The sequence below is a fragment of the Tamandua tetradactyla genome, chromosome 17 (genome assembly GCF_023851605.1).
Source record: "Tamandua tetradactyla isolate mTamTet1 chromosome 17, mTamTet1.pri, whole genome shotgun sequence".
NCBI classification, from domain to species: domain Eukaryota; kingdom Metazoa; phylum Chordata; class Mammalia; order Pilosa; family Myrmecophagidae; genus Tamandua; species Tamandua tetradactyla.
Genome location: NC_135343.1, coordinates 59,237,828 through 59,263,091, shown reverse-complemented (window position 1 = coordinate 59,263,091; position 25,264 = coordinate 59,237,828). Strand labels below are relative to the sequence as shown.

The 25,264-nt window shown below is 38.3% G+C and overlaps 1 protein-coding gene across 6 annotated transcripts in view; it reads right to left on the bottom strand.

Annotated features, from left to right (window-relative positions):
- KCMF1 (potassium channel modulatory factor 1) overlaps positions 1–25,264 on the bottom strand; it is a 191,692-nt gene that overhangs the window by 68,449 nt on the left and 97,979 nt on the right. The window contains exon 2 of one of the 6 annotated variants that reach the window (XM_077134759.1): positions 1,470–1,585. The exons of 4 other annotated variants lie outside the window; for them this stretch is intronic. Coding sequence is in view for 1 of the 2 variants with exons in the window: in XM_077134756.1 (XP_076990871.1) it covers positions 9,106–9,166 (61 nt within the window). In the remaining variant the exon portion in view is untranslated. Of the gene's footprint in view, positions 1–1,469; positions 1,586–9,105; positions 9,182–25,264 lie in introns of those variants that run through there. One more of the 6 variants, XM_077134756.1, reaches the window with a different exon arrangement.

Genomic DNA, 25,264 nt, shown 5'->3' with positions numbered 1-25,264 from the left:
TTTCTTAGAACATTTCATCACTCCAGAAAAAGAAATAAAAAGAAAAAAGAAAAACCTCATACATACCATACCCCTTACCCTCCCCCTCACTGACCGCTAGTATTTCCATCTACCCAATATATTTTAACCTTTGTTCCCCCTATTTTTTTCCTATACCCCTTACCGTTCCCTTCCACTGATCACTAGTATTTCAATCTACTCAATTTATTTCAACACTTGTTCCTCCTATTATTTATCCATATTTTTTACTCATCTGTCCATACCATAGATAAAAGGAGCATCAGACACAAGGTTTTTACAATCACACAGTCACATTGAGAAAGCAATATTATACAATCATCTTCAAGAAACATGGCTACTGGAACACAGCTCTACAGTTTCAAGCATTTCCCTCTAGCTACTCTAATGTACCTTAAACTAAAAAGGGGAAATCTATATAATGCGTAAGAATAACCTCCAGGACAACCTATCGACTGCTTGAAATCTCTTAGCCACTGACACTATATTTTGTCTCATTTCTCTCTTCCCCCTTTTGGTCGAGAAGGTTTTCTCAATTCCCTGATGCTGAGTCTCAGCTCATTTCAGGGGTTTTCTCAATCCCTTGATGCTGAGTCTCAGTTCATTTTAGGATTTCTGCCAGGAAGGTCTACATCCCTGAGAGTCATTTCACATGTAGAGAGGGGAAGGGCAGTAAGTTTGCTTGCCATGTGGGCCAAGAGAGAGGCCACATCTGAGCAACATAAGAGGTTCTCTGGGGGGTGACTCTCTAAGAGATCTTAATTTTATCAATTTTAACTTCCCTAGAGTGGAAGCCTGGGGTTGAGGATTTACTCCTGAGGTGGGTGCTCACAATACTTATTTTATGTTCAGAGGGAGACAGTCAAACACAGCTTTACCTAAGTTGCTATTTTCTAAGTTCTTACTCTAGTGTTCACAACTTTTTAAAAATCCATGCCCCACATTGGTAAATGCTTAAAAAATACCATATCAGTATTATTTAAGTCCCAACATAAATAGTCATAACAGGAACCAAATCAAAATAATGGCAAATTTTAATGTTTTTCCAAGCAAGAAACATGTCTCACCTCACCCCATCGATTCAGTGAAGAATAACACTGTGTCTCTCAAATACATAATTTATTTTTCATTTTCAGTCTTTTCAAAACTTTAAAGAAATCCGGCATAATGAGATCTTCAGACATGGGAATCAACCACTGTTGACACCTGACATAATCACATAATGAAAGACTAGAACATTAAGTGTCAATGAACTAGACTTGGGTGGATCAACAGGTATAAATCCCCACAATAGCTCTTATGAAGCCAGGCTGCAAAAGGATATGTACAATATGGAATCACTTGTGTAAACTAAAAAAATAAAAATAAAAATGCATAACACAATATTGTATGTTTATAGACACATACATATGTGAAAAATATATTAAAATGTGGATGGGAAGGATACATACCAACTGCGAAGAGTGAGGGCCTCTGATCATATCACTTCTTCAATATGATAAAGGGTATATGTGAAAAACTTACAGCCAGCATCATACTCAATGGTGAGAGACTGAAAGCCTTCCCCCTAAGATTGAGAATGAGACAAGGATGTCCACTATAGGCACTATTATTCAACATTGTGCTAAAAGTTCTATCTAGGGCAATTAGGCAAGAAAAAGAAATAAAAAGCATCAAAACTGGGGGAAAAGAAGAAGTAAAACTCTAATTATTTGCAGATGACATCATATATTTGGAAAATCCTGAGAAAATCTACGACAAATCTACTTGAGCTAATAAACAAATTCAACAAAGTGGCAGGATACAAGATAAATGTGCAAAAATCAGTAATGTTTCTATACACTAGTAAAGACCTAATTGAGGGGGTAATTAAGAAAAAAATTCCACTCACAATAGCAACAAAAATAATCAAGTATCTAGGAATAAACTTAACCATGGATGTAAAAGACCTGTACACAGAAAACTATAAAACATTGCTAAAAGAAATCAAAGAAGACCTAAATAGGTGGAAAGACATTTTGTGTTCATGGATAAGAAGATTAAATGTCATTAAGATGTCAATTCTATCTAGAGATTCAACCCATAAATAATCAAAATTCCAACAACCCACTGCAGGTAGGGAAACTGAGAGGTGCAGCCCTTTGGAGGGCCGTGTGGTAGTAGTGATTCTGAAACCCCTTTGCTCAGTAAATACCTGGAGGAACTGAGTGTGGGGACAGGAATGGACATTTGCACACTGGTGTTTATAGCCAATCTGCAATGGATGGAGGTGGCTTAAGGGTACAATGACTCAGGAATGAATTTGTGAAGCATGTAACAAGGTGTATGACCCTTAAGGACTGTATGCTGAAGTGTCAGGAACAAAAAGACAAATATTAACATGCCTCAATCATATGTACTAACTAAAACATAAAAACCTGGTGAACTGGTTGAAAACATGGGTTATCAGGTTGGGGCCTACTGGAAAGGTCCTAGATTATAAGCTCTTACAGCAATCACAAATATTCAGGAGTTATAACTGCTATTTTTAAATTCTGAGATACTGAGATGTTTGTATGTAACCTGACTGAGGAACTTCGGGTATTTATGTGACAACTGAGACTCAGAGTTAGAGCTCTGAAGCTATGACAGTCGGCAGTACCCAATACAGGAACTGTTTAAAAAGCTAAAAAAGTGATCAGACTTTGAGTAAAGATATGAATGAAGCTGATCTGGATAGGACAAAGGTAAATCAGAATACAGGGTAAAGGATGATACTGTCTATATTTTAAAACATCAACTTCTATGTGAGACCAAAGTGAGAGATGTTTATTTGATGCAAAATTTATGTTTTGGATAGTGCATTTCCTAATATAACTTGTGCAGTCGATTTAGTTGAACAGTATAAGTACATGGAATCTTGAACAGGGAATGAGATTTTGTTGGTTTGTCCATGTTAGTGTGATGCCCTGGTATATCCTAAAGTAATTTGGGCAGTGAATAAAGAAGTATTTGCTAAGTTCCCTTGAGGGACTGGGGAGAAAGGAGAAAATAGTCAACTTCCCCCTTTGAAAAATTTCTGATACTCTCACAAGCAGTGGAGACAACCAAATCAATAGTATGGGCCCTCAATCTTGAGGTTTGCCCCTATGAAACTTATCCTGCAAAGGATAGGCTAAACTTACTTAACATTAGGCCTAAGAGTCACCCTAGAGAACCTCTTTTGTTGCTCAGATGTGGCCTTTCTCTCTAAGTCAACTTGGTAGGTGAACTCATTGCCCTCCCTTCTACATGGGACATGACTCCCAGGGATGTAACTCTCCCTGGCAATGTGGGTCAGAAATCCTGGGATGACCCAGGACCCGACTGAGAAAGTCTTCTAGACCAAAATGGGGAAAAGGGAAATAATACAAAATAAAGTTTCAGTGACTGAAACAGATATGAGAGGTTATCCTGGAGATTATTCCTATACATTACATAGATATCCCTTTTTAGTTTACAGTGTATTGGAGTGGCTGGATGGAAGTACTGAAACTGTTGCGTGTATTCCAGTAGCCTTGATTCTTGAAGATGATTGTATAAAGATATAACTTTTACAATGTGACTGTGCGATTGTGAAAACCTTGTGATTGATCCTTTTATCCAGGGTATGGACAGATGAGTAAAAACATATGGATGGGAGGGAGGGAAGAAAAAGAAAGAAACAAGGAAGGGAGGGAGGGAGGGAAGGATGGAGGGAGGGATAAAGGGTAAAATAAATTGGGTAGATGGAAATACTAGTGATCAATGAGGAGACGTAAGGGGTATGGTATATATATGAGTTTTTTTTTTATTTCTTTTTCTGAAATTGTGCAAATGTTCTAAAAAATAATCACGGTGATGAATACATAACTATATGATGATACTGTGAGCCATTTATTGTACACTTTATACAGAATGTATGCGTGTGAAGATTTATCAATATAAATATGTTTTTTAAAATTTCTATCAACCTACTTTAAAGACTTGGAAAAGCTAGTTACTAAAATCATCTGGAAGGGAAAGAGACCCCAAATAGCTAAAAATATCCTTAAAAAAAAACAAAGTGGGAGGATTAACACTTTCTGATTTAAAAGCTCATTATAAAGTCACAGTGGTCAAAGGAGCATGGTACTGGCACAAAGATAGAAGTATTGACCAATGGAATCTAATAGAGAGTGCAGAAATAGACCAAATCTATGATCAACTGATCTTCGACAAGGCCCCTGTTCTAGTTTGCTAGCTGCCGGAATGCAACACACCAGAGACAGACTGGCTTTTAATAAAAGGGGATTTATCTTGTTAGTTCTTCAGAGGAAAGGCAGCTAACTTTCCACTGAGGTTCTTTCTTACATGGAAGGCACAGGATGGTCTCTGCTGGTCTTCTCTCCAGGCCCCTGGGTTCCAACAACTTTCCCCGGGGTGACTTCTTTCTGCATCTCCAAAGGCCTGGGCTGAGCTGCAAGTGCCGAGATGAGGAATGCCGAGCTGCTAGGCTGTGCTACCTTGCGCTCTCTCATTTAAGCACCAGCCAATTAAGTCAAGCATCACTCATTGCAGCAGACACGCCTCCTAGCTGACTGCAGATGTAATTAGCAACAGATGAGGTTCACGTACGATTGGCTTATGTCTGCAGCAACAAGACTACGTATGCTCACCTGGCCTAGCTGACAACTGAATCTAACTAACACAGCCCCCAAATCCACTGAACTGGGACAAGATAATCTTTTCAATAAACAGGCATGGGAGAACTAGATAGCAATAGCCAAAAGAATGAAAGAAGACCCTTAACTTGTACCTTATACAATAACTAATTCAGAGTAGATCAAATACCTAAATATAAGAACCAGTACCATAAAATTCCTAGAAGAAAATGTAGAGAAGTATCTTCATGATCTACTAATAGGAGGCAGCTTCCTAAACTTGACACCCAAAGCACAAGCAACAAAAGAAAAAATAGATGAGTGGGAACTCCTCATAATCGAATGCTTTTGTGCTTCAAAAAACTTGGCCAAAAAGGTGAGGAGGCAGCCAACTATAGGTATTTTTCTGAAGAGCAAATACAGGTGGGTAAAAAGCATATGAGGAGATGCTCATTTTCATTATCTATAAGGGAAATACAGATCAAGACTACAAAGAGATACCACCTCACACCTATAAGTGTGGCTGCTATTAAGCAAACAGGAAACTACAAGTTTTGCAGAGAATGTGAAGAAATTGGGACACTTATGCACTGCTGGTGGGAATGTATAATGGTACAGCTGATATGGAAGACAGGTGGTTTCTCAGAAAACTAAATATCAAGTTGCCCTATGACCTGGCAATACCACTACTCAGTACACACCCAGAAGAGCTGAAAGCAGTGACACAGACATTTGTAGAATGATATTCATAGTAGTATTGTTCACAATTGCCAAAAGATGGAAACAATCCAAGTATCCATCAACTGATAGATGGAGAAACAAAACATAGTATATACATATGATAGAATATTATGCAACAGTAAGAAGACATGAGGTCCTGAAGCATGCAATAACATGGATGAACCCTGAGGACATAAGGCTCAGTAAAATAAGTCAGAAACAAAAGGATAGATATTGTATAATTTCATTAATATGACCATCTAGAAAATGTAAACTCAGAGTCTTGAAATGTAGAATACAGGGGATCTAGAGATAGACAGAAGTTAGAGAGGGTGAGGTGGTTACCTAATATGTACAGATTTATTAACGAGGTCAATCTTAAATGTTTGAGAACAGACAGAGGTGATGGTAGTTCGTTATTTGGATTATGCATAATGGTGTTTATTGAAGGTGAACATGATGGAAGGGGGTTGTTTAAAGTCAGGTATCTCACCAATAAACACCACAAAGTTCTTGCATGAACTACTTCAAATATATGACACTTGTCCATGCTACGGACTATATTAAACAGCAATACCTTACTAGTATCACACTAATACTAGAGATAAATAATTGGGGGGAGGGGGATAAGGGTATGAGGTATTTTGACTTTTTTGTTTTTGGTATGCTATATGATGGGGGCCATGTTTCATTCTTTTTCCATGTGAGGATCCTCTTATTGCAGCACCATTTGTTGAACTGCCTCCCCCCCCCCCAACATTTGTTTGTTTGCTTGTTTGTTTTAGGAAATGCATGGGCCAGGAACTGAACCCAAGTCTCCTGTACGGCAGGTGAGAATTTTTCCACTGAACTACCCTTGCACCCCTGAGTTTTCTTTTATGTGTGCCTGCATATATGTTATTTTTATCTTTGAGCAATGAAAATTGAGAGTGAGGATCACTGTACAATGATGTGAGGATATTGTGAGACAGTGATGTATACTTTCGATAAACTATATGGTGTGTTGACTATATCTTAACAAAAGCTGCAGAGTAAAAAATAAATAAACAAACAAAGCTACACGTGCTGGAGAAGATGTGGAGAGAAAGGTAAATCTAATCAATGTTGGTAGGGAAGTACAATGGTACATCCCTGCTGGAGGGTAATGTAGTGGGATCCACAGGAGGCTAAATACAGGGTCACCATTTGAGTAGGCAATCCTCGTTACTAGGAATATATTCAGAAGAACCAAAGGCAAGGACATGAATAAACATTTGCATAATGATGGGTACAGCATTATTCACAACAGCCAATGCATGATGGTGGCTGAGGGGTCCATTGACTGAGGAGGAGAAGGGTGAGCTGTGATGTATATATATGATGGAATACTGTGCAGCTACAGAAGCAAATGATGTTGTGAGGCATGCAATGAGGTGAATGAATCTGAGGACATTATGTTGATGATCACAATAAGACAGAAACTGGGTGTACGGGTGGTTCAGTGGTAGAATGCTTGCCTTTCATGTGGGAGACTTGGGTTCAACTTTCAGACCATGCAACCAAACAAAACAAAACAAAAAATCCAGAAACAAAAGACTAATACTGTATGGTCACATCTAGAAAATGTTTTTAAGAAACTAAGGCCTAGACTACAAGCTCTTAAAGTAGTCACATTTATTTTAGAGTTTAAAGGGTTATTTCTAAATTCTGAGATGCTGTGCGCTTTGTGTATAACTTGGTAGTTCCCTGGATCTATAGGTATCTGTGTGACATCTATGACTCAGACTTATAATTCTACAGCTCTGAAAGTCAGCATTACTCCATACAACAACTGCTGAAGATTAAAAAGAGATCAGACTTCAATTAGAGATATGAATGAAGCTGATCTGTTTGGGATTACGGTAAATCAGAATATAGGGTAAGGACTAATATTACCTGTATTTTAAAACTTCAACTTCTGTGTGAGACCAAAGGAAGAGATGATTATTTTGCCCAAAATTTAAATTTTCCGCAGCATACTATCTAACTTAACCTGTTTGGCAAGTTTATTTATTTAAATAACCTAATAAATACATGGAGCCTAGAATAGGGAATGAGATCTGCTGAGTATTTTGGGCAGATAAAAAGTATTTGCAAAGTCCCCTGAGGGAGTGGATAAAACATATGGAATTATTGAAACTTCCCTACCTGAGAAATGCCTGATATTCTCTCAAACACTGGGGACGCTCAATTTAATAAAACAGCCTTTCATAAGGCTGGTAGTTATGAAACATCTCTCCAGTGATAAGCTAAGCCTACTTATAAACACACCTAAGAGTCACCTCCAGAGAACCTCTTTTGTTGCTTAGATGTGGCCTCTCTGTAAGCTAAACTCTGCAAATAAACTCATTACTCCCCCACCCCCATGTGGGACATGACTTTTCAGGGATTTAACGTGGAACATGACTCTTAGGGATGAGCTTGGCCCTGGCATCATAGGACTGAGAATGCCTGCTTAACCAAAAAGGGGGAAAGAAATCTAACAAAATAAGGTTTCAGTGGCTAAGAGATTTCAAATAGTTGAGAGGTCATTCTGGAGAGGTTACTCTTACACAAGTTTCAGTCAGATACTGCCAATTGCCATGGTATGTCAAGCCCGAACTATCAACATTCACAAAAGCCCTAAAGAAAACCAGGGCTCTATCCAAAACTCTATAGAAGTTTTACTTACTGAGTTTATTTTGGAGAAACTTGAGACCTCTAAACTGTTCCTATACCAGATAAGCCCTGAAATTAGAGGTGCCAGTCTTTTGCAGAACATCAACGAGTTGCATTCCGCTACCCCATATCAACACCCCTTTTCAACATAAAGAAGTTGGAATGGTCATTGCCTAAATATCTGTGAAGACTGAGAGAATGATAAAATGAGAGGGAGGAGTTATAACAGAGAAGTTAGGATTTAACAAAGGATTATGACTACTGAATCATTATATAGATATTTCTTCTTAGTTTCTAGTATATTAGAACAGCCAGAAGGAAATACCTGAAATTGTGGAACTGTAACCCACATTACATTTTGAAATGTGCTCTATTAACTACCTGTTAACCAATATTTTGAAATTTGTGTTACATTTCACAATAAAAGGTCACTTGTTCTATATATAAAAAAAATCTTACATTTGTAGAATCCTTATAAAATTTCCCACTTTTCTTAAACATTAAAAATTTCCAAATGGGGGGGGAAAAATCATGGCCTGTGAAAGGAAAGAGGAAGGAAATGGAATGGAATCAAGAAAATGTATAGAGTAGCATTCACTTGCATTTGCAATGCCATATTTCTTTCTCTCTGTTTAAAATGTTTCATTAAAATAAAACTTTAAAAAGCCAAATGGAAAAAACTCCCCACCTCTGCTCAACTCACAACATTCACATTGAAAGTGTGGCTTTTTGGTGACTGGATAGTTGGTTTTATGCTGAATACAAATGGGTTAGACAGTTGACCTAGCAAAATCATGAAATAAAACTACCCTTTTTGACCCCCAAAGTTGGTAACATCCTTAATGGACCACAAAGATGACTAAGGAGGGAAAAGAAAATATACTGTTTTCACTGGCATGACAGGCTGTTGGAAACACTTCCCCATGACAAAAAGAAGCCCTCTCTACTAGGAGCAAGAGAGGGTACCTAAACCAAGCTTATACCGTGGTTTTAATTAACAAATTTAGATTGCTCACAGCATACATAACCCCAGAGAAAGCAGGAAAGTTACCTGGAGGTCTCTCCCAGCAAAGAGGAGAATGGGTTGATGAAGAAAAATAAACAAAAAACATGGAAGCTTGAGTCAGCTGAGTTCAGAATATTGGAAAGCGGCTGTACCCTAAGAAAAGAGGTGTAAAGAGTCAGGTACCAACTCTGGCTTTTCATTGGCAAAGGCTGGGGACTGGGGACTGGCTCTGAAAAGGATTTTTTTTCATTTATTTTTTCCTTTTTTAAGTATTTATAGTTCATTAGGGAAAGCCTCAGGCATTTTCAATTGCTAGCACTGGCCGAGGCAAGGGCAGAGTTAAGAAAGATCTGAGAGACAAAATAACAAGTCAAGTGAAGCAGATAATTCTCTAAAGGGCTTATTTTCCCCTAGCAGGGACAGGGTTCCCAGTTCCCTAAGAATTAAACACACTGCACCACTTTACCCAGATGGCGTGGAGCAGGCTGACAAAAGTGCCACATGCTGGGAAGGCTAGGAAAAACATAGAGTCTAGAGCCTTCACAGAAAAGACTGACAAACTGCTGGATCTCATCCTTAGGGAAACATGGTACTGATTACACCCTCCTCCTGAGATCTGGGTCTGTCTGGTCTGGGAAAATCTGACTGAGGTTGATCATATCTGGGGAGATCCTCCTTACAAAAAAAGAGTTCCATAGAGGAAGGGCAAGAACCAGAAGAACAAAAGCTGAAAATTTCTGATCAAAACAGAAGCTACACTAGAAGTCTAGAAGAAGTTGAACTGAATGCTAAATAAGAGATAGAGAACAAAGCCAAACAACAAGAAAATCCCAGGTGAAAGCGCGAAAGCGACCTTCAGAATAAATTAATCACGGAAGTCAGATGCCTGGACACCAGCAGAAAAACATGAGCCATACCAGAAAAACCAAAGATATGGCCCAGTCAAAGGAATAAGCTAACACTTTAAATGAGATACAGGAGCTGAAAACTCCTAATTAAAGATGTTCAAACAAGCATGCTAAATCGAATAAAAATCAAATCAATGAGCTGAGGGAAGATACAGCAAAAGAGACGAAGGAGATAAAGAAGACATTGGACAATCATAAAAATTAACTCAAAAGCTTGAAAAAACAAACAGCGGAACTTATGGAATGAAAGGCACAACAGAAGAAATAAAAAACAGTGGAGTTAAGAAAGGATCAGTGAACTAGAGGACAGGACACCTGAAATCCTACACACAAAAGAACAGAAAGGGGAAAGAATGGACAAGCATAAGCAGGGTCTCAGCGAACTGAATGGCAACATGAAGCACATGAATATACATGTTATGGGTGTCCCAGAAGGAAAAGAATAGGGAAAAGGGGCAGAAAGAATAATGCAAGAAATCATCACTGAAAATTTCCCATCTCTTATGAAAGACATAAAATTATATCTTCAAGAAGTGCAGAATAGATCCAAATAGACCTCCTCTAAGACACTTACTAATCAGATTGTCAAGTACCAGAGAGAATTCTGAAAGCAGCAAGGAAAAAGCAACCCATCACATAAAAGAGAAGCTTCATAAGACTATGTATGAACTTCTCAGCAGAAACCATGGAGGCAAGAAGGTAATAGTGTGATATAATTAAAAACCTGAAAAAGAAAAACTGCCAACCAAGAATTCTATATCCAGCAAAATTGTCCTTCAAAAATGAGGGGGAATTTAAAATATTTTCGACAGACACAGAGAATTGTGGACAAGAGACCTGCTCTATTTAGTAGAAATACTAAAGGGAGCCACCACAGGCAGATAGGAAAATCTGGACAGGACAGAGAGGTCTGAAGACCAGTGCAGAAACAAAGACTATCAGTAAAGGTAAAAAGAGAGGGAAAAGTAAGATATATCAGATTTAAATACATGACACATGCAACAACTTGGATGAACCTTGAAGACATTATGTTGAATGAAATTAGTCAGAAACAAGATGACAGATACTGTATGGTCTCACCAATATGAAATAACATTAATAAGCAAACTTTATGTTCTTGCATATAGACTGTGGTGGTGAATGGCATATGCAATTATACTGGGAACATTTGTTTACTTAGGATGAATTGCATGGTGTGTGAATAAAACTGCTTAAAAAATAAACAGAAATACATACAAGTGCTGGAGAAAATGTGGACAAGGATGTATCTATTCACTATTTGTTGGTAGGGAAGTACAATGGTTCAGCCCCTCTGAAGGGCAGTGTGGTAGTTACACAGAAGGCTAAGTTACAGGGTTGCCAAATGGTCCTGCAAACCTGTTATTAGGCATATACTTGGAAGAAAAGAAAGCAGGGACATAAACAGACATTTGCACAATGGTGTTTATGGTGGCAGTATTCATGATTTGCAATGGATTGAGGTGTACTAAGGGTACATTGGCTGATGAACAAAAGGTCAAACTGGGATATATATACACACAATGCAATATTGAGGGGCTGAAGTGTGAGACATGCAACTATGTACATGAACCTCGAGGACAATAAGTTGAGTGAAATTAGCCAGAAATGAAAAGACTGATAAAATAATGCCTCATTAATATGGACTAACTGTAATGTGCAGACTCAGAACTGAATTCAAGAGCACAGGTTTTCAGGGGAAGGCATATTCTTTAGGGTCCTAGACTGCAAGCTCTTATAGCAGCTACATCTTTAGGGTCCTAGACTGCAAGCTCTTATAGCAGCTACATCTATTCCTGGGTTGCAATTGCTATTTCTAAATTCTGAGATGCTGAGCTCTTTGTGTATAACCTCAGTTTCTCCTAGAACTTCAGGTTATCTGTGACACCTGATACTCAGAGCGAGAGTTCTGCAGCTATGAAAGTCAGCATTACCCCTTAAATGCAACTGTTAAAAAGGCTGAAAAAGAGATCAGACTTCAGTTAGAGATATTAATGAAGCTGATCTGGTTAGGACTAAGATAAATCAGACTAAAGGGTAAAGATGATATTGACTGTATTTTAAAACTTCAACTTCTGTGTGAAACCAAAGGAAGAAATGTTTATTTGGTGCAAAATTTGTCTTTTCAATAGACAATATCTAATTTAACTTGATGTATGGTCAGCTTATTTAAATACCATAATTACATGGAACCTTGAACTTGGAGGGAGATCTTGTTGGTTTTTACAGGTTAGTATAATGCCCTGATACACCCCAGAGAAAGTTGAGCAGAAGAAAGACCCGATATTCTCACAAGCGTTAGGGGCAACCAATTTAATAGGCCAAGTCCTTGATCTTGGGCCATGCCCTGATAAAACTTATTCTTGCAAAGGAGAACCTAAGACTACTTATAATTATGCCTAAGAGTCAGCCCCAGTGAATCTCTTTTGTTGCTCAGATGTGGCCTCTCTCTCTAAGCCAACTCTGCAGGTAAATTCATTGCCCTTCTCCCTACAAGGGATATGACTCCCAGGGCATAAATCTCCCTGGCAACAAGGGACAGGACTCCCAGGGATGAGCCTGGCCTTGATATTGTGAGACTGAGAAAGTCTTCTAGTCCAAAAGGGGGAAGGGAAATGAATCAAAATAAAATTTCAGTGGCCGAGAGATTTCAAATAGAGTCGAGTACTCATTCTGGAGGTTATGCTGATATCCCTTCTCAGTTTTTGATGTACTGGAATAATGAGAGGGAAAAGCCTGAAACTGCTGAACTGTAATCCTTAATTCTTGAAGATGACTAAATAACTATCAAGTTTTTAAGGTGTGACCCTGTGATTGTGAAAACTTTGTGACTGACATTCCCTTTATCCAGTGTTTGGATGGATGAGTAAGAAAATAAAGACAATAAATAAATAAATAATAGGGGAGTGTTCAAGTTTGCAAAAGCTGCCAGAATGCAATATACCAGAAATGGAATGGCTTTTAAAAGGGGGAATTTACTAGGTTGCAAGTTTACAGTTCTAAGGCTATGAAAATGTCCAAAATTCTTGAGTGTCAACCAATACTAAAGAAAGGCCTATGAAATTCAAGGTTTCTCTCTCAGCTGGGAGCGTACATGGTAAAGTCTGCTAGCTTTCTCTCCTGGCTTCTTGTTTCATGAAGCTCCCCTGGGGGCATTTTCTTTCTTCATCTCCAAAGGTCTCTGGCTGTGTGGTTCTGGTTGCTCTAAAGCTTTGTCCAAAATGGCTCCCTTTTAAAAGGCTTCAGTAAACACCCCAACTTGATTGGATGGAGACACATCTCCATGGAAACCATCTAATCAAAAGTTACCACCCACAGACAGAAATCCTAGAATGAGCTGGGACTCGGCATCAAGGGATTGAGGAAACCTTCTTGAACAAAAGGAGGAAGAGTGAAATGAGACAAAATAAAGTGTCAATGGCTGAGAGATTCCAGAGTTGAGAGGTTATCCTAAGAGGTTATTCTTACACATTAAATAGATATCACCTGTTTAGTTAAGATGTAATGGAGAGGCTGGAGGGAACTGCCTGAAAATGTAGAGTTGTGCTCCAGTAGCCATGTTTCTTGAAGATGATTGTATAAGGATATAGCTTTCGCAATGTGACTGTGTGGATGTGAAAACCTTGTTTATGGTGCTCCCTTTATCTACCTTATCGACAGACGAGTAAAACATATGGATAAAAAATAAATAAATAAAAGGGGGAACAAATGTTAAATTTAGTAGACTGAAATGCTAGTGGTCAACGAAAGGGAGGGGTAAGGGGTATGGTATGTATGAATTTTTTTCTGTTTTCTTTTTATTTCTTTTTCTGAATTAAAAAAATATTCTAAGAAATTATCATGATGATGAATATACAACTATGTGATGATATTGTGAGTTACTGATTATATAACAAGAATGGAATGATCATATCGTAAGACTGTGTTTGTATGCGGTTATGTTTTATAAATAAAAAAAAAACCTGTACATTCAACTTGACTGTTAGTGAAAGATATGGACAACAGGAACTTGAGGGAAAATAGGCTCAGAGGAACTTCGTCAAGAACAGAAACAAAACTAAATTAAATGATGAGACGGATTTTGAGGAAAAGGAGAGGTTTCTGGCAGAGGAGTTTTAACTTATAATCAGCTATAGAATTCATAAGAAATCATGACATAACATTTAAATGGAGACATTAGACTTAGGTGAGATGATTTGACTTTTCAATTTAATAGGACAGCAGGAGTAATTTGTGTGTATGTATGGAGTACTGGAAGATTTTATGTTATACTGTAATCAGAAAAATTACATAATCCACCTGCTTCATTGGCGATAATTCCACCTGTTAAAATAAAGATAAATGTATGAGGTTCAGAAGGCATGGAGAAGATTAGGAGTATTTCTAAAGTATGCCAGAATAATTTAATTATCAATATATGGTAGGGTCACCAGGTATATTTGAAAATCACTAGAAGTTGTGACTGGCTTTAGGCCGGGGTTAATATCATATTACGTGTAATGTCAGATGTAGTCATATAAAAATGCTGGCATTTGGAGTCACCAACTATTAGGATTTTGATTGGTAGATGTGGTAAAGAGGTGCATAATGTTGGTAGTGATAAGTTATCTGTTGAAGTGAATAACTGGGAACTAAACTGAGCAATAAAATGAGTAGCTGCAGAGGCCAGTGTTTGACAAGAGGGGTCCCCATTTTATATCGGATTCTGGGCAGAGAGAGTATTTGTGTGAACACAGACTAGAAGGGGAGAAAGTTGTGGTTTACAGGGTGTGACCTCTAATGATTGATATAAAAGGGACATTCCAGGTAAAACCTAGGAGAGGTGTGTAATTTTCAAGGAATTTGTGCTTTGCACTTAGGCAGAGCAAAACTGAAATTCTAGCTGTTTCACTATTTAGCCATTGTAGTATCATATTATTAAAGATTTATGAACCTCTTGAAACAAAAAAAATTACCACCCACAATTGGGTGGGTCACATCTCCATGGAAACAATCAAAAAGGTCCCACCCAGCAATAAAGAATGAGGATTAAAGGACATGGCTTTTCTGGGGTACATAACAGCTTCAAACTGGTACAGAGAGAATAGAGGGTATTCTTTTGTACTTTTATTTTCTTCATTTTATTGCTTTTAGAGTAATGAAAATGTTCAAAAATCAATGGTGGCAATGAATTCAAAACTATAGGATGATTCTGTGAACCACTGATCAAACACTTTGGATGATTATATAGTATGTGAATATATCTTAATAAAAATGCATTTAAAAAAAAGATAAAATGCAGTACACGAAGAGAGAGGAACAGAGAACTATAGACACATACCCAACATGCAAAAACAGTAAGAAATGACCTGCCCTGGTAGGGGGCTGGGAGTACAACAGAACTCACATTGGCTCTATCCTGACATGCTCTCCATATATACAATTCCTGAGGTACCCACTCCTGAAAATGCTGACATACAACTTTGGGTTCTTTTGTTCCACGTTCCCTACAAACAAAGCAGATGCTCTGAATTCTCCTTTAAAAAACCCAATCCATAGTTCAAGACAAGATTAAGTCACCTCCTCTCCTTTCCTAGACTAACAGAGCCTCAAAGATCCTACTTTCGATTTTTAAGTTAGTGCCAGTTCCTTCACTGATTTGTGAAAACAAAGGGACCGATACCAGACAAAACTCTGGATGGACTGCGAAAAATTAATAAGTACAGAGGAGGCTCTAGCACTGGGAGGACAGAGGCATGGCTTACGTCTAGTTTAGGAGGCTCACAAGCCGAATTTTAGAAGGAAAGGACAAAGCATAAAGACCAAATGAGGACAACAGTGCTTGTAATTTTGAAGTGAATCTCTAAGAAACCAGGTTAACTAGCACTCAAATATAAGTATTTCAATACACAAACACATTTCTAAATAACTGGCTTTAATATAAATACTGTTTTTGTTTCTTCTTCCCTCTATTTATAAACATTTCCAGCCATAATTCTGTTCAGTAAGGATGACCCTTGGAGGGCAACATTCACAAAACGCATCCAGGACGACAACATATCATAAAGACGCTGAAATGCAACTCTCAAAAGAGCAGTTCTCTCAATTAATAATAGAATGGTATTAACTCCAACACAAACACTTTGAGAGGAAACTTTATGGTTGTGTAAACAAATCTCAACTTCATTATTAAGGATTTGAATCCTGCTTTACAGATTGCTTAAATGATCTTTCTTTTCTTAATTAAAGAAACACACCCACACCTATAATAATAATCTATATTGCAGTACTGTCGTGGGCACATAAGCAGTCTCCCTTCCTTCCTTTACATTGCAAGGACATGAAGTAAAGTAGATGCTGGTTATTACCACTGTTTCTCAGCTCCAAGCCCTTTCTTATACTCTTGCTCTGTGATGCAGGTTCTACAAAGTAGTTCTTGCCCCCGGGGGATATTTGGTATAGAGACACTCAGGGATGAAACAAACAGGAGTTTGGGGTAAAAGGAGCAACTGGCATCTAGGGATGATACCAACATCCTACAAAGCACAGGACAGCCTACCCCGCAACCTGACTTAAGATGTCAATAGTGGAGGGGCCAAGATGGTGGCTTAGCAATGTGCGTGTTTTAGTTTGTCCTCCAGAACAACTACTAAATAACCAGAAACAGTACAGAACAGCTCCTGGAGCCACGTCAGTGACCAGACACACAGTGTACCCCAGTTGGGACCAGCTGGACCGGCTGCAAGCCCCCCCAAAACCGTGAGTTCCCCAAGCTGCGGTGGCCAGCGCGCAGCGCCCCTCCCCCACAAGTGGTTTCCCAGAGGGAAAGGAAAGAGACTCTAAATCTGGTCAAGGCAGAGGTCACTCATTGGGCTCACGGAAAAAGAGGAAAGGGGAGGAAATGGAGGCTTTAGTGGCTGTGTCTCTACAGAGACTTGGCAGCCTCTGGATTCAGTGGCCGGAATTCTCAGGCTGCAACTGCCCCAGGAATAGGCAGAAACAGACTGCTTTCAGGGCTGTCTCCCACCTGTGCCTTCCCCGGGGGAGGGGTGCAGCCCAACTCAGGTGGAATCCCTCCCTCCAGGAATTCAGATCCCAGGGCTTGGCAATTTGAAGCCATTAAAACCAGCCTACAACCTCTCCTCTGTCTCCACCATGCCCCCAGCAGGAAGAGTCTTCCAAAGTTAAAAGTGTTCCATCATCTTTTGCTGGTGGGACCCGCACGCAGATGCGCCACAAACAGAGCACAGAGACTTCACAGGAAAGTCTTTTAAACTGCTGGGTCTCACCCTCAGGGAAAACTGAAGCAGGTGACTCCTCGCCCCTGATAGGAGGCCAGTTTAGTCCCAGAAAACCGGGCTGGAGTCTATAATACCTATGTAGACCCTCCTAAGGGACGGGAGGAAAAACGCACCATACAAGCAGGGCAAGAAACAAGAAAACAAGAACTGAAAAACTATCCTCTGCTAAACAAAACCTAAGATAGAAGTCCAGAAAAAGCTGAACTTAAGGTCAAAGAACAGAGAGACAACAAATTCATCTAGCAAGAACACCCTAGGTAAGAGAAGTGAAAGCAATCACCAGAATAAACTAATTAAGGTAATTAAATGTCTAGACGCCAGCAAAACATAACAAATCACACCAGGAAAATTGAAGATATGGCCCAGTCAAAGGAACAAACCAATAGTTCAAATGAGATAGAAGATCTGAAACAACTAATTCAGAATATACGAACAGACATGGAAAACCTCATCAAAAACCAAATCAATGAATTGAGGGAGGATATGAAGAAGGCAACGAACCAACAAAAAGAAGAAACGGAAAGTCTGAAAAAACAAATCATGGAACTTATGGGGATGAAAGGTATAGTATAAGAGATGAAAAAAACAATGGAAACCTACAATGGTAGATTTCAAGAGACAGAGGTTAGGATTAGTGAACTGGAGGACGGAACATCTGAAATCCGACAAGATACAGAAACTATAGGGGAAAAAATGGAAAAATATGAGCAGAGACTCAGGGAATTGAATGATAATATGAAGCGCATAAATGTACGTGTTGTGGGTGTCCCAGAAGGAGAAGAGAAGGGAAAAGGAGGAGAAAAACTAATGGAAGAAATTTTCACTGAAAATTTCCCAACTCTTATGAAAGACCTAAAATTACAGATCCAAGAAGTGCAGCGTACCCCAAAGAGAATAGACCCAAATAGGCGTTCTCCAAGACACGTACTAGTCAGAATGTCAGAGGTCAAACTGAAAGAGAGGATTTTGAAAGCAGCAAGAGAAAAGCAATCCATCACATACAAGGGAAACCCAATAAGACTATGTGTAGATTTCTCAGCAGAAACCATGGAGGCGAGAAGACACTGGGATGATATATTTAAATTACTAAAAGAGAAAAACTGCCAACCAAGACTCCTATATCCAGCAAAATTGTCCTTCAAAAATGAGGGAGAAATTAAAACATTCTCAGACAAAAAAATCACTGAGAGAATTTGTGACCAAGAGACCAGCTCTGCAAGAAATACTAAAGGGAGCACTAGAGACAAATACAAAAAGACAGAAGAGAGAGGTGTGGAGAAGAGTGTAGAAAGAAGGAAAATTAGATATGACATACAAAATACAAAAGGCAAAATGGTAGAGGAAAGTACTACCCAAACAGTAATAACACTAAATGTTAATGGATTGAACTCCCCAACCAAAAGACATAGACTGGCAGAATGGATTAGAAAACAGGATCCTTCTATATGCTGTCTATAGGAAACACATCTCAGACCCAAAGATAAACATAGGTTGAAAGTGAAAGGTTGGGAAAAGATATTTCATGCAAATAACAACCAGAAAAGAGCAGGAATAGCTATACTAATATCCAATAAATCAGACTTCAAATGTAAAACAGTTAAAAGAGACAAAGAAGGATACTATCTACTAATAAAAGGAACAATTCAACAGGAAGACATAACAATCATAAATATTTACACACCGAATCAGAATGCCCCAAAATACGTGAGGAATACACTGCAAACACTGAAAAGGGAAATAGACACATCTACCATAATAGTTGGAGACTTCAATTCCACACTCTCATCAATGGACAGAACATCTAGACAGAGGATCAATAAAGAAACAGAGAATTTGAATATTACAATAAATGAGCTAGACTTAACAGACATTTATAGGACATTACACCCCACAACAGCAGGATACACCTTTTTCTCAAGTGCTCATGGATCATTCTCAAAGATAGACCATATGCTGGGTCACAAAGTAAGTCTCAACAAATTTAAAAAGATTAAATCAGACAAAACACTTTCTCAGATCATAAGGGAATGAAGTTGGAAATCAATAATAGGCAGAGGGCCAGAAAATCCACAAATATGTGGAAGCTCAACAACACGCTCTTAAACAACCAGTGGGTCAAGGAAGAAATTACAAGAGAAATCAGTAAATACCTCGAGGCAAATGAAAATGAAAACACAACGTATCAAAACTTATGGGATGCAGCAAAGGCTGTGCTAAGAGGGAAATTTATCGCCCTAAATGCCTATATCAAAAAAGAAAGGGCAAAAATACAGGAATTAACTATCCACTTGGAAGAACTGGAGAAAGAACAGCAAACTAACCCCAAAGCAAGCAAAAGGAAAGAAATAACAAAGATTAGAGCAGAAATAAATGAAATTGAGAACATGAAAACAACTAAGAAAATCAATAAAACCAAAAGTTGGTTCTATGAGAAAATCAGTAAGATTGATGGGCCCTTAGCAAGACTGACAAAAAGAAGAAGAGAGAGGATGCAAATAAATAAAATCAGAAATGGAAGAGAAGACATAACCACTGACCCCACAGAAATAAAGGAGGTAGTAACAGGATACTATGAACAACTTCATGCAAATAAATACAACAATGTAGATGAAATGGACAACTTCTTAACTTTGACTCAAGATGAAACAGATGACCTCAACAAACCAATCACAAGTAAAGAAATTGAATCAGTCAATCAAAAGCTTCCCAAAAAGAAAAGTCCAGGACCAGACGGTTTCACATGTGAATTCTACCAAACATTCCAGAAAGAATTAGTACCAATCCTGCTCAAACTCTTCAAAAAAAATTGAAGTGGAGGGAAAGCTACCTAATTCATTCTATGAAGCCAACATCACCCTCATACCAAAACCAGGCAAAGATATTACAAAAAAAGGAAAATTAGAGACCAATCTCTCTAATGAATATAGATGCAAAAATTCTCAACAAAATTCTAGCAAATCGAGTCCAGCAACACATTAAAAGAATTATACATCATGACCAAGTAGTATTCATCCCAGGTATGCAAGGATGGTTCAACATAAGAAAATCAATTAACGTAATACACCATATCAACAAATCAAAGCAGAAAAATCACATGATCATCTCAATTGATGCAGAGAAGGCATTTGACAAAATTCAACATCCTTTCCTGTTGAAAACACTTCAAAGGAGAGGAATACAAGGGAACTTCCTTAAAATGATAAAGGGAATATATGAAAAACCCACAGCTAATATCGTCCTCAATGTGGAAAAACTGAAAATTTTCCCCCTAAGATCAGGAACAAGACAAGGATGTCCACTATCACCACTGTTATTCAACATTGTGCTGGAAGTTCTAGCCAGAGCAATTAGAGAAGAAAAAGAAATACAAGGCATCAAAATTGGAAAGGAAGAAGTAAAACTATCACTGTTTGCAGATGATATGGTACTATATGTCGAAAACCCTGAAAAGTTTTCTACTAGAGCTAATAAACGAGTACAGCAAAGTGGCAGGTTATAAGATCAACATTCAAAAACCTGTAGCATTTCTATACACTACTAATGAACAATCTGAGAGGGAAATCAAGAAACAAATTCCATTTACAATTGCAACTAAAAGAATAAAATACTTAGGAATAAATTTAACCAAAGAGACAAAAGACCTATACAAAGAAAACGACAAGAAACTTTTAAAAGAAATCACAGAAGACCTAAATAGATGGAAGGGCATACCGTGTTCATGGATTGGAAGACTAAATATAGTTAAGATGTCAATTCTACCTAAACTGATTTACAGATTCAACGCAATACCAATCAAAATCCCAACAACTTACTTTTCAGAAATAGAAAAACCAATAAGCAAATTTATCTGGAAGGGCAGGGTGCCCCGAATTGCTAAAAGTATCTTGAGGAAAAAAAATGAAGCTGGAGGTCTCACGCTGCCTAACTTTAAGCATATTATGAAGCCACAGTGGTCAAAACAGCATGGTACTGGCATAAAGATAGATATATTGACCAATGGAATCGAATAGAGTGCTCAGATATAGACCCTCTCATCTATGGACATTTGATCTTTGATAAGGCAGTCAAGCCAACTCACCTGGGACAGAACAGTCTCTTCAACAAATGGTGCTTAGAGAACTGGATATCCACATGCAAAAGAATGAAAGAGGACCCATATCTCACACCCTACACAAAAGTTAACTCAAAATAGATCAAAGATCTAAACATCAGGCCTAAGACCATAAAACAGAGGAAAATGTAGGGAAATAGCTTATAAATCTTATAGTTGGAGGCAGTTTTATAGACCTTACACCTAAAGCAAAAGCACTGAAGAAAGAAAGAAATAAATGGGAACTCCTCAAAATTAAACACTTTTGTGCATCAAATAACTTCATCAAGAAAGTAAAAAGACAGCCTACACAATGTGAGACAATATTTGGAAACGACATATCAGATAAAGGTCTAGTATCCAGAATTTATAAAGAGATTGTTCAACTCAACAACAAAAAGACAGGCAATCCAATTACAAAATGGGAAAAAGACTTGAACAGACACTTCTCAGAAGAGGAAATACAAATGGCCAAAAGACACATGAAGAGATGCTCAACGTCCCTGGCCATTAGAGAAATGCAAATCAAAACCACAATGAGATATCATCTCACACCCACCAGAATGGTCATTATCAACAAAACAGAAAATGACAAGTGCTGGAGAGGATGTGGAGAAAGAGGCACACTTATTCACTGTAGGTGGGAATGTCAAATGGTGCAACCGCTGTGGAAGGCAGTTTGGCAGTTCCTCAAAAAGCTGAATATAGAATTGCCATATGACCCAGCAATACCATTGCTAGGTATCTACTCAGAGGACATAAGGGCAAAGACACAAACGGACATTTGCACATCAATGTTTATAGCAGCATTATTTACAATTGCAAAGAGACGGAAACAGCCAAAATGTCCATCAACAGACGACTGGCTAAACAAAGTATGGTATATACATACGATGGAATATTATGCAGCTTTAAGACAGAATAAACTTATGAAGTATGTAACAACATGGATGGACCTAGAGAACATTATGCTGAGTGAGACTAGCCAAAAACTAAAGGACAAATACTGTATGGTCTCATTGATATGAACTGACATTAGTGAGTAAACTTGGAATATTTTGTTCATAGCAGAGACCATCAGGAGATAGAAATAGGGTAAGATATTGGGTAATTGGAGCTGAAGGGATGCAGACTGTGCAACAGGACTGGATACAAAAACTCAGAAATGGACAGCACAATACTACCTAACTGTAATATAATTATGATAAAACACTGAATGAAGCTGCATGTGAGAGTGATAGAGGGAGGAGGGCTGGGGACATATTGAAATCAGAAAGATAGATGTTAAAGTTTGAGATGGTATAATCTAGGAATGCCTAGAGTGTATAATAATAGTGAAATGTACAAGGTACAATTTTAAAAATGTTTTTGCATGAGGAAGAACAAAGGAATGTCATTATTGCAGGGTACTGAAAATAGATGGTAATATTTTAAAATGTCACCTTCTGTGTGAGACTAAAGCAAAAAATGTTTATTTGGTAGAAAATAAATATTTTGACTAGTGCATTTCCTAATATAACTTATGTAGATAGTTTGATTGAATGCCATAAGTACTTGGAATCTCAGGTAGGACATGAGATTTTGCTGGTTTGTCCAGAGTGATGCCCCGATGAATCCCAGAGTGATTCGATCAGTGAGTGGAAAAGTATCTGCAAAGCCCCCTTCGGGGAGTGGTGAGAACGGGGAGAAATTCAACTTTCTCTAGTTGAATTCTTGATATTCTCACAAACAGTGTGGACAACCAAAGCTATAAGCAGAGCCCCCAGTCTTGGGGTTTGTTCATATGAAACTTAACCCCACAAAGGATAGGTCAAGCCTACTTAAAATTAGGCCTAAGAGTCACCCCCAAGAGAGCCTCTTTTGTTGCTCAGATGTGGCCCCTCTCTCCAGCCAACACAAAGAGCAGTCTCACCACCCTCCCCCTCTCTACGTGGGACATGACTCCCAGGGGTGTGGACCTTCCTGGCAACGTGGGACAGAGATCTTGGAATAAGCGGAGACTCAGCATCAAGGGATTGAGAAAAACCCTAGAATGAGCTGAGACTTAGCATGAAAGGATTGAGAAAACCTTCTCAACCAAAAGCGGAACAGGGAAATGAGACAAAGTGTCAACAGCTGAGAGATTCCAAACAGAGTTGAGAGGTTATTCTTATGCATCAAGTAGATATCACCTTGTTATCCAAGATGTAATGGAGAGGCTGGAGGGAACTGCCTGAAAATGTAGAGCTGTGTTCCAGTAGCCATGTTTCTTGAGGATGACTGAATAATGATACAGCTGTAACAATGTGACTGTGTGATTGTGAAAACCTTGTGTCTGATGCTCCTTTTATCTACCTTGTCAACAGAGGAGTAGAACATATGGAATAAAAATAAGTAAGAGGGGGAAGAAATGTTAAAATAAATTTAGTTTGAAATGCTAGTGATCAATGAAGGCAAGGGGTAAGGGGTATGATAGGTATAATCTTTTTTTTTCTTTCCTGTGTTCGTTTCATTTCTTTTTCTATTGTCTTTTTGTTTCTTTTTCTGAATTAATGCAAATGTTCTAAGAAATGACAAATATGCAACTAGGTGATGATATTGTGAATTACTGATTATGTATGTTTTATTTTGTTTCTTATTTTTTAATTAACAAATAAATTTAAAAAAATAAAAAAGATGTCAATAGTGCCGAAGTGAGAACCATGGTCTAGGACCTACAAACAATTTATCAGACTCCTTAAGTTGCTAGCTTCTGGTTTATGTACTGCCAATGGAAGGCACAAGTGCGAGAGTGAAAGATAGAAGAGATCAGCATTTCTACAGAAGCAGAGAAGCTCTAGCACCAGACTCTGTGGACACTGGCACTACCAAACAGCTGTACGCCACTCAGAGGGCCAAGGGCCAACTATGTAAAGATGGAGGGGGGGTCCCCTGAATTCTATAACCTCTTCTTTTCCATTTTTGCAATGATGGAAATGTTAAGTATCTGTACTGTTTAATGGAATAGCAGATTGTCACTAGCCACTAGCAATTACAATTTCTTGTCAGTTGAGAAGACCCAGAAGCAATGATATTCCAGTAGCAATGAGCACATCAAGTACTCAGATCTTGGTTTCCAAATACCATCTTCACTATTAGGAGGAACCAGAGCTCCTTGGAGAAACAGATTTCAGGTGTCAGGGCAGGAAAAGTATATACAGTTTCAGAAGGAATGATTCAAAAAGAATGTTGGAGACATGTCAAAAGGACACAGAAAGACCCCATACTAACGCTGAGTATCAATAATTCCTTTTGGAGCAATGAAAATGTTTTAAAATTGATTGCGGTGATCAATACGCAATACTGTGAATATAGTGTGAACCATGGGTTGTATACTTTGGATGGACTGTATGGTGTGTGACTGTACCTCAATAAAACTGCCTTGGACAAAAAAAAAAAAAAAAGGACACAGAAAGACATACGAAGTTTCCCAATGGTCAAATCCAGAATATTATGAGCACCAAAATAAATAATAAAAGTAATAGATTATAACCCATCAAATAATACAGGAATCCATGATATACTGATATAAGTGAATAGACAAACCAAGCAGAAGAAAGTAGGAAAAACTCTTCCTTATCGTAGGCCTACTGACTAGAACTCCTTCTTCCAACTCCTACTTCACCAGCCCTGGACCTATGCTGTCCAGTAGGATAGCCTCTAGCTACATGTGTGTTTACATAAATTTAATTTATTGAAATTAAATAAAATGTAAAACTCAGTTCTTTAATGGCATCCATCATATCTGAAGTGCTCATGCTGCTACTGGCCTGTCGCTACACCGGACAATGGCATTTGAGACACCGGCCCATAATTTTGTGAAATAACTGTTTAAAACAGTCACTAGTTAAGACCTAAATTTGTTCCTTCCTGAAACACTTAAAATTCAG